The sequence below is a fragment of the Filicampus tigris genome, chromosome 20, assembly GCF_054856515.1.
Source record: "Filicampus tigris isolate MCC_2025a chromosome 20, RoL_Ftig_1.0, whole genome shotgun sequence".
NCBI classification, from domain to species: domain Eukaryota; kingdom Metazoa; phylum Chordata; class Actinopteri; order Syngnathiformes; family Syngnathidae; genus Filicampus; species Filicampus tigris.
The window spans coordinates 10,681,979-10,698,688 of record NC_141236.1 but is presented as its reverse complement, the minus strand read 5'-3'; the positions used below and the strand labels follow the sequence as shown (position 1 = coordinate 10,698,688).

Genomic DNA, 16,710 nt, shown 5'->3' with positions numbered 1-16,710 from the left:
AACGTAAGCAAATTGACAAATTTATTATTTTTTCAAAGCAAGATCCTATCAAGTGCACAAAGTAAATAGGTCTCATTTATTTGTACACACGCACTCATAGTTGGGATGTATTAAGGGATTTGGGCTGCAGGTAGAAAAAAAGCGTAGCCCAATCTCGCGATATTTGATCTCCTAGTAGGACAAGGCTTCATCAGGTTGCCATAAACATGAAGAGCGTGTGATGGTACGCTGGCGCTCTCTAACGGTACGCGCAAAAATCATTAGATTAAACGAATATAGAACTTTAAAACACACTTTTGATAAATAATAAAATACACTTAAAACATGAAGTGCAATCAAACATTTCAAATGTCAACGTTAATGCTCATTATTCAGAAAACGACGTCACATATTTGAATAATAGAGTAACAGACACATTTTGATACTAATTTTGTATTATATTTGGTGCTTACCTATATGGTTGTGGTAGACCAGGCTAAACGTTGCGCTTTATTTGCTTTGTTATGAGTGCGGCTGTGTCTTTCAAGATGAAATGTTTCGTGCGTTTTCTGAGTAATGAGCTTGACATGTACTGCAGCATTTGGCCACAAGAGAACAGCAAAGGCTTTTTGAGGGATGACTATGTTAATGTTGACGATAAAGGTCACGTGTTGGGTGGTTAAAACCGTTTATTATGTAATACATAACAGGGGTCCATATTTTTCATCCATCCATTATCTAAACCTCCTTATCCTCACGAGGGTCACGTGCTGGAGCCTTTCCCAGCTGACCTGATTGATTGCCAGCCAATCGCAGGGCACACATTAACAAACAACCATTCGCAGGGCACACATTAACAAACAACCATTCACACTCACAATCAGACATAGGGACAATCTAGAGCGTTCGATTATGCATGTTTTTGGAATGTGGGAGGAAACCGGAGTACCCGGAGAAAAACCCTTATTCACAAAAAAATACAACAAAGCATATTTAATACAATAATTTAAAATGCGTTAAGAATGTACATGCAGCTTTCACTTTACAAAAGTATGCTAATGTTCCTCACATAGTGTTTGGAGTGCTGTCTTTATAGTGTGATTTTAAAACTACATGATTTTTGCACTAAAATCGGAGTTGAATTTGACATAACCCCTTCAGCCAAGCATCTTGCCATCTTGGACCATGTGAGCAGTTTGTCCTTGTATTCTGGAGTTGGGATTATGCTAGCAGCCGACAATTGTTGCCGTGTGTTCGCTCAGAGCAGGGTCTGGCAGTAAACGTTGCTCTTGTCCATGGCAACGGCGCCCTTGTCGTCTCCGCCGTCCTCGGCTTTCGTGGAATTCTTGTACTCGTGGTACTCGACCACCGGGTAGGTGACCACGGTCAGCAGCAGCATGAACAGCAGGATGTACAGTTTATACTCCAGACACAGGAAGGTGCTGTACGCAAACGCAATCACGAAGCCCAAAGACTCCCACATGCGGTAGTTGGCGAAGGCCGCCTCCTTCTCATCGGGGAACAAGATGCCGTACAGAGCTGCCGCAACAACAATGACAAAAACAACAATGAATACAAAGTGTCTTATAATTATTTCATTGACACTACAGATACTGCAAAGACACGAAAAATAACCGATACAGTAAACAACCCTCCGTTGTGAATTCCGGGTTTGCAGTCCTGCTATTTTGCATATTGATTTTTGTACAGTTTTACAACGCAGTTTTTGGGGTAGCACAATGGAGGGGGTTTACCGTATAAATGAAAAGCCAAAAACACAAACAAGCCAACAATTTTTGTTGAGTCTACTGACCGTTGGTCTGCGTCTGCCAGACGGCGTCGGCCATTCCCCACAAGGCGGGAAACACAAAGAACACGGCCAACTGGTCAGGATGAGGCCTCCAGTACAACAGGGCGATAATGCACGACAAGTTCGCCACCGACGCTAAAAGACAAAAAGGGATGGGAAATAAACACAAAATGTTGTTTAGCAATTGTCAATCCAAAACCACAAGACGAAAGAGAAAGGCGGGACTTTGTACACAGAACGAATAGCGCCGGCCTGCCGGTGTAGCGAGCCAGTCGGCCGAAGATGAAGGAGCAAAGGGAATTGGACGCCCCGAAACACATCATCACGAAGCCCACGTAGTGAATACCCAGGGCGCACGTCACATAGTTCTGAAAAACAACACAAACATTCGTTACGCTCTCAGCGGTGGGAAGTCACCAAGTACAAATACTTTACACGGAAGTAGACTTTGGAGGTATCTCTACTTTACCTGAGTATTTCTTTTTCACATGACTTTTGACTTTTACTCCCTGCATTTGAAAAAAAAAAACTTTACTTCTCGTTACTCTGTCAAAATTGGCTGACCTTTTTTCAACTTCACAGGATACCGAGATGACTAAAAAAGGCGGTCCTGACGTCAACAGTGAAAATCAGAGTAAGTGACGCCCCCCAAAAGGGTTTATAATTCCCTTTAGTTGCCACAAGAAAGCACTAATTTTGTTTAAATGAAGCCCCTCAACTCACTTCAATGTAGTTCTGGTGCAACAAGATGGCAGCCAAGCAAGAACACTGACTTACTCAGCGCTGACACATCGTGGCACAACGTGGTACTACACTCAAGGTATGCAACTTTAAAATTCAGACTTGCCTTTGTACTGTACGGTTTTAAAAAATGAAATAAATAACTAAAACACTTAAAAATGCGCAACATTCACCTCACCTTGGTGTACTCTCCCGACAGGAAGCTCTGCTCAAAGCCGCTGAACATGGTGAGCGGGATGAGGGTGAGCAACCTCCAGTCCTTCAGAAGACGGAAGGTGGCCAGGAAGGTGTGCCAGAAAGGCTCGCGGTTGCCGCGGAAATGGCTGGCCTGCTCGTGGTCGATGTTGTCCAGGAACACGGCCACGATCAGCATGGCCAGCACGCCCACGCCTGTCCAGCAAGGGGTCAGAATTCTACAGTTTTTCTGATTGGATAAGAACCGGAAATACCGATTCACAATTCTATGATTTAAATGATATGAAATGACGACAAATCTTTTTGGTTTTGCTTCCTGTCAAAAAGCTAGCCTTTGACCTTTGATGTTTGGACTTTTCATATCAACCGTATATAAACGTGGGTTAGGCCACGGCGCTGATGTTGCTACGTAGCTCTTAAGATTATGACGTACTGCAACGCGCTCCATATGCGAAGGTGATTAGCGCGGATATTACCAATGTAGCATCCGACCAGTATGGACACCAGTTTCTGCGCCGGCCGGCTGCTGGTGCTGTTGGAGTCGATGGCCAGGCCGCACTCCGCAACTCCGCAAGTCTGGAGCTGCTCTTCCGAAATGTCAGCTGGCAACACAACGCATCATTGACATGATTACGTGAGAATTGTTTGAAAACATTTTTACAGTTTTAGCCAATCATGATTTTAACTGAGGAAAAACATTTCTTCAAGTTCTCTATTTTTGTGTCGTAATTGCTTCATTTTTACATGCAACGTTTAGCCTGCACTTACTTGTTTGACTTGTTTTATTTGTATTTGAATGGTTTGCATTCTTTCTAAATTGTCTTTTATGTTGCTACTACACAACATTTACATTGTTACCTTTTTTTGTTTCTTGGGTCGCAATTTGTTTCCCTTTTTTTTTTTTATATATTATGACATTTTATTCAATATCTTTTACATTTTTCCTGAAAAATCTTGCCACTTGAACTTGATGTCATTTGTTTTTTTTTTCATTTAATCATTCCTTGTTTAATACTTCATATCTTTTACATTTTCACTACATCATCTATACATTTGAACTTCATTTTGGTCAGATTTTTTTCACCATACTTTAAACTTGGGATGCACGAGGACAATTTAAGTTAGTCGGTTTCCATCAATATGCTCCTTGCGGGTGCGGTTTAGGCGATGGTTACTTATGTTGGTGTCCTGTCCAAAGATGAGCGACGACATGAGGTTCCCCCACACGGTGGACGACTGAAAGATGAAGAAGAAGATGCCAAAGTACTGGTTGATGACGTCGGGCCCCTTCTTGCCCTCCTTGGCCGCCTGCCTGTTGCCGGAGATGGTGAGGTACGTGCACTTGGCCGACCACAGAGGGGAGCCCCCCAACCCCAGGATGGCAGAGGTGGGGATGAGCGTGTACCTGACAAACGCACGCGTCCAACTCAGATCAAGCAAGTCAGTAGGCTCATCTTCCGAAAGCCACAATAGTCCTGTAATGCCCCCGAAAGTCATATCAAGTCCCTTAACGTTCCCTCGTAGCTCACAATGTCCCCGACGGTGTGTCATCGCCAACGAGCATGTAGCGTATTGCGTATGGTTCCTACCATCCCGGGTAGAGGTTCCCGAAGGAGTAGGAGACGTAGCAGGCCATGCCGGCCACGATGGTCCACTTGCAGCCCAGGTTCTTGATCATGAGGGGAGGCAGGAACATGGACGAGATGATGATGAACGCGTAGATGACGCTCAGGGACGCCACCCCCATGCCGTCCTCCGCATTCAAGCTGCTCTGAACAGGGGAGCCACATGCACACGCTTATACATAAAGGTGTGTGTGTGTGTGTGTGTGTGTGTAAAATCAAATGTAGGCCTTGAGCACAAGCGTGCGGCCACCCCGTTGTCGGAAACGTTTGGCGGGCTGCACGTCTGACTCAACCAAAGCAGCGTTACTTTCATCGTGACCAGTAACCGTTGGCAGGATTATTATGCAATGGGAATAAAGAAACGTAATACATACTAAGGTATAGTTTTATTTATTCATTTTTTTTAAATTAGGGAAATCAAAAACATGGCGTAAGAAAATTAAGAACATGCAAGACCAAGTCAAATGATACAATACAAAATGTTTTTACAAGGGACTGGTCATAAAAAAAACAGACATTTTTCTTGTTTAGTTTTTCAGGGCATAATACTTAAGTATTTCTAGTTTTAGTCATTACTCAGCCAATGAACTGATGGCTATTTTTACTATGCAGTAAATTCAGCTTTGATCTGTTTCGTTTTCCGTTGTAATCTATTTTCTATCATTTAATTGAAATGATTTAAAATAATAGTCTTTGAGCCATGGGGCAAAAATGATATTTTGTGCATCATTTAAATCATTTTACTCGGCCGTTAAGTATATATAATATGAAAATGTTGATCAAATGATCCACGAGGCATCTGTGTTACAAGAGGCGCTGTTGAACTTCACTGTCATTGTGATTTTCAGTCGACAGCAAGTCACAAAATGGCCGCCCCCAGAGATGGCTAAAAACGGGTGGATTAACTCTTATTCTACAAACGCAATATTAATCAGAATGCTTTGTTTCAACTAGTGGGCCTGCATAGAACCTATTCTGAAAAAAAATATGTTTGGGTTGACTTCCCCTTTAATAAAAATGGCAGTGAAGATCAACGGCACTGCTTGTACCACGGATGCCTCGTGGATAATTTGATCAACATTTTCAAATATTAATACATATTAAGTATAATTAATGGCCAATTAAAGTGACTTAAATGAAGCACAAAATAAACACTGATCATTTTTGCCCCACGGCTCGAAGACTATTAAATTAAATGGTAGAAAATAGATTACAATAGAAAATGAAACAGATCAAAACTCAATTTTGTGCATCGTAAAAATAGCCATCAGTTCATTGACTGAGTAATGAGTAAAACTAAAAATACTTAAGTATTATGCCCTAAAAAAAACAACAAAAAGAACACTATCAATAATTAATGAGAGAATAAAAGCAAACAATTTAGGTTATCTATTTTGCTTATGTCCTTTTAGGCAAAACAGCCATTTTAAAAAAGCCCCAGGCTCATACAATTAGCCTGAACTCTGACTGTTTTTAGGTTTATAAAAGGCTACGAATGTACAGGTCCATATAATGGAAATCTGAAGAACAAGCTTGTACTGAACCTGCAGGCTCTGGAGTCCGCCGAACGCCGTGAAGAGCGACAGGAAGCCCACCGACACCACCACCACGTTCTTGAAGTTCCGGCTAATCATGGCTGCTCTCCCAATAACCCAACCTCCAAAAATATATGTTCAAACAAACTCTCACAACCTTAATAATAATAATACTACTACTAATAATAATAACAATAATGATAATAAGAACTGACAAATACAAGACTGGTTAGCTTGTGGTGGTGACCCCTTGGGAAACTTGAATGCTGCTGAGTGGAGGAACCTGTCTTATAAATACTTTTTTACTAGCAAGACCAAAGTGCACACGCACACACACACGCGCGCGCATTCAAACATACACACTTGAGCTTATCTTTGGACCTCATATCAATATTTTACCATATGATACATTAAAAAGTTCGCGATGAGCACTGTTTTATCACTACTGTTATCAGGAATTCACTGTTGCGTTATGTCATGCATTCACACACGCATGCGCGCGGATGCGTGACTGATGGGAGAGGTTCTTGGCGTCTTGTGGCAGTATAGGACAAAAATGGCAGCCCCCTGAGATATGTTTTAAAAATGGATGGATTTTTTTTTGTTTTGATAAATTCATAAACCACAGAGGTGAAAACAGGTAGTAGGTCCTGACAATTGAGATGCTCTGCGTGCGTGATGAAGCGTGGCCGCTATGCTCAAAAGATACGATGCTTAAAAGCTTTGACAGAAATCGCACGACAAAAGTATTTTTGAGGCAATTAGAAAGTCAAATATGACTCAATAAAAACGAAAATAGTAAGTACTCACCGCTTTTAACCGACTGTACGACAGGTACGACAAAAAGTTACAAAATTCCCACGAAAACACTTATCGGCGTTGTGCGCATGCGTGCGCAAGAACACTAGCCATTGGTAGGACGGAATTTTAGAACACCTGTTCATATTTGAAGATCGCCAATAACTTCAATATCCAGTAAACTAGCACAGACATCAGGCCTACAGTTAACTATGAATTGTATTTTGGTGTCTGGAACTCAAAAAAGATAGTCTGACAAACAAGTGAGCAGCACAAAGACGAATAAGTTGGCTCCACGGTGTCTTCAGCTTTGCATTCCACCAGAAAAGACTGCAATTGCGCTTTCTCGCCCGAGTGAAAGACGCTGCATGGTTACCTCGGTTTTAAAAAACAACCATTTTAACGTTCTCCTATTGCCACAAAAGTAAAATGGCGTTAAGTTTCTCACCTGTTTCACTCTCCGTACCGCCAGCTTTCAAATGAAACCGCCATTGTGAACAAATCCGATTGGCAAAAAAATGGAATACATTCGGTTTGAAATGTCTTACACATAGTACTGTTACTGCAGAGGCTACTTACTTTGGGTGAAGTTTGTGATTTTTGGTGGGCTCCCACTGCTAGAAAAGTGAAATGGCGTTTCTCACCTGTTTCACTTTCTACACGACGCCATCTTTCAAATTGGACAAGCATTGTGAAACGTCCGTCTGACAAAAACAAAGCATAAATTGGACGGGCCGGCAGTTGCCCATCCCGTCGTCATGGTTACATACAGGAGCCGGGGAAAAGGGTAAAGGTTTATGGAGAGTTATTCCAAGGGCGTTGACTTCTGGCTTTACAACCGCGATGCTTGTTTACAACACGCGCTGTCACCTGCGCGTTAGCGTCATAACCGCGAATAGTGGAGGTCCAAAGGAAAAATAGGCTTGAAATTGATCGTTTCAAACTAGGCTTGTGGTTTCCAATTGTGTTTTCAGATGAGGGTTAGGGTTTCAAAATATGAAGTTCAGCCTCAAGGCTGCAATGAAGAAAATAAAGAAGGGAAGCTTTGCTTTTTCTGCAACAAGTGTTAATATAACAGCCGCGGGTGTCATCACCGCTAATCAAAAGCCATAAACCGGAAGCGTGTGTCGCAATGACAAACGCAGACAACAGCTTGACTTTTGAACACTTGAAATTTAAGTGAGAGCGAAGAAAAGATGCAACGCTGCTCCATGATTGGTTCATACAGTATATTACATTTAATACACCAGAGGTCACTGTTGTACTATCAAAAATGTCTAAAGCGTCTCCAGTGCCAACTGTAGGGTTCTTTTTAAAAACATTTTTTACTGCGTGCAATCACGTCACCTACCGGTCTTGAGTCTAAAGACAGAAACGCTGAGGCGTGGGTTTGTATCAAAAAATATAACATTTTTATTTCCAGCTACAAAGCAAAACATGTAAGAATCTGTCACACTGCTCAATAAAATAATAAAAAATACTGTCGTCCAAACAAAACAAAAACTATTGATACATTTTGGAAAAAAAAGCACAGAACAATCACGGCTTTTAAATTAACTTACACTGTACAAATATATACAACATTTACATGTTTCTGCTTGGAATGAACTAACAATTCTTCCAGTCTTCTTCTAGTAATCTTTCTTAGTTCTCAGTGCCGTGGTCACTCACGCCCACTCGCGTCCGGACGGAAACGCTGACCTTTGCACAAGACCCACATTGAGGCCTGTGCTAACACACACACACACACACACACACACACGTGCTCACACACAAAGGTGAACAGTGGCCCGCTGTGGTGTGCTGCATTTGCCTGTCTGGGTGGGGGAGTCATTACACACCTCATTTAGAGGGGAGCTCAAGAGTTTGATTCCCCCCCCCCCAAAAAAAAAATTACAGTAAAAAAATGGACGGGGCGCGTTGTCCACAATATTATTAGTGCAGGAATCTCTCCCTCTGTCTGAAAAGTGCACCGAGCCGCACACACACACGCACGCACGCACGCACAAATACACGCGACACAAAAGGTGCGCGTGGCTACTCTGACGAAGCAAGCACAAAAAGGAGGCTTGTGTATATAGGGACGGAGCTGCGAGATGAGTTCTGTTTTCAAGTGACAAGGCCGCTGCGGGCGCTTCCCCGGCCGGGCCTCCCTCACGCCATGTCGCCCATCATCTTCTTGTAGTAGACGGACTCAAAGATGTCGTTCTCGCCGGGGCAGTTGTGGTGGCAGGCGCACGACTTGATGAACATCATGTGCTTCTTCATCACCTGCCCGTCGGGGCACTTGAACTCCATGGGCAGCGTGGTGGTCCGGTGGGGGGTGCAGCAGCGGCCGTCCAGGCACACGCCGCAGAACTTGGGGCGGTACGACTTGGTGGTGGTGCAGCCCGAGATCTCGAACTTCATGGGCTTGGACAGGCGAGGCGTGCGGATGCACTTTTTCCCTTTCTGACAAACAAAGCAAGAAAAATATATTTAATTTTCTGTCAATCTTAATGGTACGCATTTTGATTTATTGGATTTCATGCTATTGAATTTGGTTTGATTTTAGGTTGCAAAAAGGCATTATTGCATTGTTTTTATCTGCATGGCAGCTAAAATTAAATCACATCACAATTTTATTTCATTATATTTTATTTTAATTTTATGTCATTTTATTTTTGATTGTGGGGAAAAATTTATTCACATTTATATTTAGTTTGATTTAAAAAAAATATTTTTAATTGCAAAATAATTACTGACTATTATTATTATGCTTTGTTTTTGATTGCAGGAAAAAAAATCATTCACATTTGTATTTATAGTTTCAAATATCACCATTTTATTTTATGATACAATTATATTTTTTGTTTTCATCTTATTTTATTTTAGGCTGCATGTTTTGTTTTCATTTTATTTCTTAATTTTATTTATTTGTATTGTACTTTTATTTTTATTTCAGGGCGCTGACAAAATCATTAAGGGTTTTTATCAAATTATATTTTTTATATTTTGTTCTAATAATCACAATTTTGTATTTTAATCTCATTTTCATTTTATTAAATTTTATTTTTTGTGAAAAAAAAAATCAATCTTATTTTACTTTCAATTACAGAAAAAAAATCTCACAATTTGATTGCATTTTATTTGTACTTGAGGTTGCAAATAATATCACTGAAATGTATAATATTTTATTATATTTTAATTTAAAAAAAAAAAAAGACCCGATCCTATTTGATTCTAATAGGTTGCACTTGCATATGTAAACCTGGTGGCGATGTGACGGATGGCCTTCGTAATGGAGTACTGACCCGGATGCTCTGCTCCAGATGGGACTCGCAGGGGCGCACCATGCACAGGCGGCTCTGCTTCTCCAGGCGGCACTCGCGGTTGTCGTTGGTGACCCGGGTAGAGACGCCCAGGCCGCAGGTCTTGGAGCAGGCGCTCCACTCGGTGGTCTGAACCAGGCAGTTCTCCCGCATCATGGACGGATCGGGGCCATAGGTCTCCTCTTGGCGGTAAGCTGCTCGCGAGCAAACAGGAAGCAAACAGCCAGATTAGCCGACCCGTCCGGATGGGAAGCGGCTCAGGCGGGATGGGATTAGCGATGACTCACCGGGCAAGACGGAGCCCATGAAGCTGTTTGTGTGCTGCGGGGCGTCGCACACCCACTCCTCGCAACACTTGCCGGGCACCTTGACGCGTCTGGGCGCCGGGCAGTCGGGGCTGGGCAGACGCACGTCCATGGAGCAAAGGGGCACGCAGCCCACCGCCCCGTCCAGGCAGGTGCACTGGTACTTGCAGCTGCTCTGGAAACTCTCGCCGCTCTTGTACACCATTCCTCCAAACACGCAGGTGGCGCCCTCTCGTGCTGCAAACACAAAAATCAAACGGGTCATTTTTTTTTTCTTTGTCTGTTTTTGGTACAAACAGGAACACAGTGAAATGCAAATGAAACGTCTGAAAAGGTAAGTCAATTCTCAGATTTTTTTTTTTCCAGCCATACTTTGCTCAACCATGTATGGGGACCATATTTGTGAATTTAAAATTGGTCACTTTGAGCTGTTCCTGTCTGCCAGATCTATATACGAGAGAGCATGCATACATGAGTTGGTTTGTCTTCTTTTTAAGAAAGTGCAACACCAATAGTTTGTCTTCTATTCAGAAAAGTGCAAAGATGAATAGTTTTGCAAGAGTTTTTAGGAAAATACATCTTTATGGAGAAAGCGCTATTTTTTTGTGTGCAACATCAAATGTTTTTAGGGAAATTTCAACATTAACAGTTTGGCTTCTTTTTCGCAAAGTGCAAACATCATTACTTTTTTTTTTTTTTTTAGGAAAGTACATCTATTTTGGGAAAGTGCAATCTTTTTTTTTTTACTAGGTAAAGCACAACATCAAAGGTTTTTAAGCAAATTGCAAGACCAATAGCCAACTCAATAGCTACCAATAGCTCATAACACCAGGCTTCTACGTTTTTTTTCATTTGTCGTTGACGTGTCAGTTCTATGTGTTGATTTTTTTTGTCCTTCCTCTCATTGTAATGGTACCATCAAGAACTGCAGATGAAAAGTTGCCGTTGGCTAATTCTGGCATATTGACATGTAAATGTTCATTAATATGCACTGTCCCTTTTAAATAAATCAATTACAAAATGACCAATTGTTTGCCTTCTTTTTGGCAAACATCAATACTTATCTTCTTTTTCAGGAAAGTAAGTACATCTTTTGGGGGGGATAATAAAACCCTTTTTTTTTCTAGCAAAGTGCAACAATGTTTTTCGGTACATTCCAACACTGATGGTTTGTCTTCTTTTTAGGAAAGTACGACTTCTTCTACAGTTACAACGCGGGTTGACAGGACTGATATCGAATGTTCGTCTGCGGCCTCACCTGTACACACGCCGATGCGTCTATTGATGGGCGAGCCAAAGTCGCAGTAGAGGCCCTTGTGGGTGTCGCAGGCGTCCCTCTCGGTGCACAGCTCTCCCATCTGCTTGGCGCACACCCGGCAGCAGCCGCAGCCGTCGGGCACCAGGCTCACGCCGGGGGCGCACTCGGGGGGCGCGGAGGGGCACGAGCACGGGCCGCCGCACTCCTGACCGGCAGCCTGAAGGCGAGCGCAGTCAACTTAGCGCACGCCTCGTCAAACGAACGCACGGCGAGTGAGAGAAACAAAGACTTACCAGGGTCCAGAAGATGGCGCACACAAGCGGCAGCAAAATCATTTTCTTCACAGCGGGCATCTTGAAGGGCATAAAAAGATTCTTCCTTCAGGGGAGTAAGTCTTCCTTTTCCTTGATCGAGTTGATCTCTTGTCGTGGGAGGGGGGGAGTCGGTTGTCTCCTCGCTTCTTGAGGTGAAAGCTAGACTTTAGCTCGGGTCGATCTCGCTCTGAGTTCTGCCGGCGACGCGCCGCCGCTTTTATAGCGCTCGGCCCTCGGGGGGTGGGGGCGGTGGGGGCGACGTCACCTCGGAGGAGGCTGGGGGGGGGCAGCCCTGGACAAACATGGACATACTTGGCATTCTTTCCTGGCTTCCTGACCCCCACTCCAGACATCCCACATTCCTGCCGTCTGAAGGCGAGGAGGAGGAGGAGCAGGAGGAGGAGGAGGAGGCCGGGCTGGCCAAACAACAGCAAGCCCACTCTCTCCAGCGCTCGCTCATCTGGAACAGGAAGTCTGCTCAGAGGAGGCCCGGGACCCCACACTGGGAATTCCTCAAGTCTGACTTCACAAACACAAAGCCTATAAATATGAATTTTCAAAGGGGTCGGCCACATGAAAAGGAATGAACGGAGAATGAATGAATGAATGAACAAGAAGGGAGGAAAGGAAAATCATTACTTGGGAGCTTGGAGAGACTTCACAAAGGTGGACTTGGACTCGGGGGGAGGGGGGCGGTGCGGTCGTGTCTGGAGGCATTTTTGTCAGCTGGCGTCATTCTAAGATGACTGAGGCGTGAATCACAATGTTTTATCAGTCCGACGCGCTCACGGGCGGTTTAGGACGTCTGCGCTATCGCTCTGCGCTCCCATTAATGGGGGAATGTGGCTACTGAGCAGCTTACCTTTGAAGTCTGTGAGGAGCAAATATGTGTGCGTGGGGGGGGTGTGGGGGTTCATCTGCTCATCCATTTTCTATGACGTTCGGCCTCATTATGTTGCCGGAGCCTATCCCGGTTGACTTTGGGGCGAGAGGCGGGGCATGTGATGCCCGCCAAAAACAGTCAAAAGTAATTGTCAGCGCATCAAAGAAAAAAAAAAAAAAGTGACAGCCGGCACTGTCGCCCAAGGCGACAAGAGTATGCAAGCCAATCAGAAGCTCGAAGAAAGTCATTTCCGAAAAAAGGCTCATTTTTAGAGTATCTTTCAAGATCCACAGAAGATTGTGATGAAAACGCCGCCATCTGCAGGGACGTGTTAGCCATTACGCTGGCTTACAAATCTGAATTTCACAGACAAGCTGAGCGAAGGCACCACACAAATGTATTGATCAGTGATAGGATGCCGCGCAATGTCAGCGGGTCCGCGTGAGTCTCTGGATGCGAGCTGCGGCCGACAACAGCTTCTGCGCAAGTTTGTTTCTGTGTATCGGTGATTGCGGCTTAAAAAAAACCAAAAACATATTGTGGCGACGCGGCCGTGAACCACATTGGGGTATACTGAAGTCTAAAGTTTCCAATAATACGAGTAGATAATAGTGACTATTGATGTTCCCTTGTCCTACTTTAAAATCTGTGAAAATAATCAAACCCTGATGTCATATTTTAACGCACTTGCAGTCACTAATAAAATGGGTGAACTAGCTCTTTAAAAACATTCAAACCCAAATCATAAATCACAATAACGTTCCCGCATGTGGATGTGTTTTTTTTCTGGGTTTTTTTTCAAACATGCGGTCCACTTCAAAAGTGCCGTGTCAGTGTGTTAGCTGACATAAAAAGTATGTTTGGTACAAAATGAACTTTGGGAGGTTCTGTTTTTCAGCTCGCCTTAGTCAGGGCAAATGGCGGCCAGAGAGCGATTTAAGTGAAAACGCAGCCGCGGCGCGGCGCGGCGAGCACGTACAGTACAGCGTGGCCGGAGTGCCGGGAATAACTCTTCTTGTTCTCCTCCGCTCACCTGCCTAATGAGCTTTTGGTGCGACATGAAAAAGGCCGAAAGACCAGGTGCAGCGTGTGCCCGGCCAGGCTTAAGTAGTACTTGAGGAAAAAAGCTAGACAGAGGTTTGTGTATTTTTTTTTTTAAGGGTGGGGGGATCACACACCAGGCTAGACTCTTATGAAAGGCAGGCCTGCTCCACGGCCAGCCAGCCAGCCAGCTAGCACATCGGAAATGAGAGGGAAAAAAAAAAAAAAAAGAAGAAACCTGGAGCTGCAGGAATGTGCGAGGAGAGCCAGCAGACAGGCTTGTTACTATTTGCAGGAAGCGTTGCCATATAAGGGCGTCTTCTCTTTTCCTAATATGGATGTGTTCTCTCTTTCTATGCTGGATGGGCACAGTAGGAAGCGAGACAAAAGCGCGTGTGTCCCGTCCCGTCCCGTCCCATCCCGTCCCGTCCCGTCAGTCATCGCGGCCGCAGGGTCCGCCTGAACTTGATTCCGAAGATATCTGACGGAAGCAGCTTGGCTGGGGAGCAGATTCCGTCGAGAACATGTCAGCTGTTACGTGCAAAGTTCAGCATGTGATAATCTTCGGCCCTAAAAGCAACACATTTAACTTGCAAGGAGACCAGAATAGACTGAAATTTTGTATGTGTTGCTGCTCCGTTTTTTTTTCTTTTAACATCGGTATTTTGTCCCGTATTTTTGTACACCCGCTTGTTTTTTGTACAGAAAAAAAAACACGCAGCCCGGCAATTCAGTTCGCGGAATCGATGCAAGGTTTTTCTACGGTCCAAGTTTTATCAACAACACTCAAGCAACATCAATGTGACACATCCTGTCAAAAGTCAGACTTTCAAAATAAAAGCATGCACACAATTTCTCCATACTTTCTTGGGCTTTTATTTAACAGTCATGCACTAGATAGCTCGAGTGCAAACACTAAATAAGCCACCATGGGACCCCAAGTGAAGTGTGCTAAAACTGTTGGTACACTGTCATGCTTTTATTTTGAAGGCCTTTATTTTGACAGCAGTGTTGCCCCAAGTGCTGCACAGCAAACCGAGAGGCTTGTTATTGCCTGTTTTGGAACATGCCTTGCTGTCTGTTGGACCACGTTTTACACAATACAGCAGAAAAACTAAAACTAACAGCAAAATGATTTTTAAAAATTCATTTCATGGTCTCTACATTATGATCGATGAGAAAGCATATGAGCGGGCGGTATTAAAATGTTCTGTGGTATTTTGCAGCTCTTGCGGCCTGTTTGCGTGCGTCATCGCCTCAGCGGTCCAAAAACCCCAAATCAACGTGACTCAGAGGGGATAGTGTTAAAATTACGACCAAGTTCAGAAGTAGGTGAGACAAGACTGTACAAGTAATAATCCTTCAACGGCGGCAGTCGCAGTCAAAGCGGCGATAGCGGCAAACAACCACCGCAAAAAGTTGTTCCGAGTCTGGATGCAGTCATGAACTCACCGCGTGACGTCGCCGCGCCGTCTAAATGTAGCCGGCACCTGCGAAGTCGACAGGTGGTGTCATGCCAGGCAGCTGGAAAGACGGGGGGGGGGGGGGGGGGGGGGGGCTCAGTGAGTGGCTTGACGACACACTCGAAAAAGGGCGGAAAGTGCACCTCTTGTTCCCAGAGCGTCCGCTTCCATCACGCCACGCTGGGTGACGTCATCAGTGACGCCGGCACTACAGAGAGACCCCTGTGTGCACTCAATGTGCACTTTGCATATCAGCATGTTTTATTTTGGTCTCAGGCTTCATTATTGCAATCAACTGGGGCCTCGGTAGAGTGAGGTGGGGCGATATATGGAAATGCAGTGGCGGGCGGTCACGGCACTTTCAGAAGACCTGAACTACATTCACGACTTCAATTCAACAGTCCATTCTCTTCAAGCTTCAAGTACGTGCGTATGGGTGGCAGATTTGTTTTTGTCCAATCAGATTTCAGCCTTGGTGTGTTGCTATGTGAAACAAAGCTGCTCAGGGTCTCCTTCACATTCTGTATTGCATCTTGTAGGCTCAATTACGTACAATATTACAGATAATCCGTAAGCGGCCACTAACAAAATTGGATAAAAAAAAATAAATAAATTTAAAAAAAGCTTTTTTTTTTTTTTTTTAAAGCGCAAAATATTTAATCAATAGAAAATAGGACGCAAAAGAAAAGAGAAGTTGGTTGGGGGGAATCGGGGTGACGTGTCCTACGACACTGAAAAGAACGTCAGCCGCGTTTACGAGAAGAGACTCGCCTCACAGGCGCGCTCGTATGACACAATGGGAATGTTGACTTGAATGTACAGTCAATAGGAGCATAATGACGGGTTATTTCCATTCCTCCCTATGGGCAAAATGTTTCGAGAGCAAAACAAGTGCCCGTGTCCCCGAACGAACCGTGCTGGCCCTGAGAGCTTGGTTCCACTGTGCAAGTCCAGAGTCCCACACGCGCATTCCAACGCGTCTCCACATTAAAGCTGCTTTTATCAGCTCCAGGGCTACGCTTTGAGCTATATATTACATTCGCGGCGGCTGGCGGGCCCTCGGAGGAATGTTTCCGCGCCGCTGTGTCAACGGCACATTCTCAAAATGGCTTTACCTGCTGCCGTCTTTTTTTCGTCTGCTTTCAACTCTTGCGACTGTAAACAAGACGGCAAAATTCTGTCCAGTGGCGCTTTTGTAATAATGACACCAAACACTTGCGTAGGCTACATAATGTCACTCTTACTGTGCCACTTGTTGCTAGGTGGATTTTGTGATGCCTGCAGGCCCAAAATAAAGACTTGCAGCCCCGCCTGATGAGGACGGAGTGCAAGTTTTGACACAACAGAACCATCGTAAACAAATTAAACTGCTCAAATACTAAAAATGGGGCGTTAATGAATATTTGTGGTTGATTTGAATTCATCTTGCTCTCATCACTCATGCCGAAAAAA

At 44.1% G+C, this 16,710-nt stretch overlaps 2 protein-coding genes and 1 long non-coding RNA gene across 8 annotated transcripts; 1 reads left to right on the top strand and 2 right to left on the bottom strand.

Annotated features, from left to right (window-relative positions):
• The first annotated feature begins 122 nt into the window (after positions 1 to 122).
• LOC147128291 (uncharacterized) lies at positions 123 to 4,551 on the top strand. 2 transcript variants are annotated; one of them, XR_015083935.1, is made up of 5 exons: positions 123 to 244; positions 2,372 to 2,423; positions 2,523 to 2,609; positions 2,730 to 2,934; positions 3,924 to 4,551. It is a non-coding gene; the product is annotated as an uncharacterized LOC147128291 (long non-coding RNA). The 2 variants fall into 2 exon arrangements; XR_015083934.1 differs by lacking the exon at positions 3,924 to 4,551 and having other exon boundaries at positions 2,730 to 3,609.
• Positions 958 to 7,733, bottom strand: unc93a (unc-93 homolog A). 5 transcript variants are annotated; one of them, XM_086019104.1, is made up of 9 exons: positions 7,263 to 7,375; positions 5,895 to 6,007; positions 4,315 to 4,496; positions 3,901 to 4,130; positions 3,202 to 3,327; positions 2,709 to 2,920; positions 2,022 to 2,157; positions 1,793 to 1,924; positions 958 to 1,518 (listed from the first exon to the last, which is right to left on the bottom strand). In XM_086019104.1, the coding sequence occupies exons 2-9, from the start codon at positions 5,982 to 5,984 to the stop codon at positions 1,238 to 1,240; spliced, it is 1,389 nt and encodes a 462-aa protein (XP_085875230.1). In that variant the 5' UTR covers positions 5,985 to 6,007; positions 7,263 to 7,375; the 3' UTR covers positions 958 to 1,237. The 5 variants fall into 5 exon arrangements, with proteins under 5 accessions (XP_085875230.1, XP_085875231.1, XP_085875232.1 ...); XM_086019105.1 differs by lacking the exon at positions 7,263 to 7,375 and adding an exon at positions 7,132 to 7,207; XM_086019106.1 differs by lacking the exon at positions 7,263 to 7,375 and adding an exon at positions 6,696 to 7,121.
• Positions 7,734 to 8,072: 339 nt separating this feature from the next.
• ccn2a (cellular communication network factor 2a) lies at positions 8,073 to 14,175 on the bottom strand. The gene is made up of 5 exons (XM_086019479.1): positions 11,851 to 14,175; positions 11,558 to 11,774; positions 10,282 to 10,536; positions 9,977 to 10,188; positions 8,073 to 9,134 (listed from the first exon to the last, which is right to left on the bottom strand). The coding sequence occupies exons 1-5, from the start codon at positions 11,920 to 11,922 to the stop codon at positions 8,838 to 8,840; spliced, it is 1,053 nt and encodes a 350-aa protein (XP_085875605.1). The 5' UTR covers positions 11,923 to 14,175; the 3' UTR covers positions 8,073 to 8,837.
• Between the last annotated feature and the right edge of the window lie 2,535 nt (positions 14,176 to 16,710).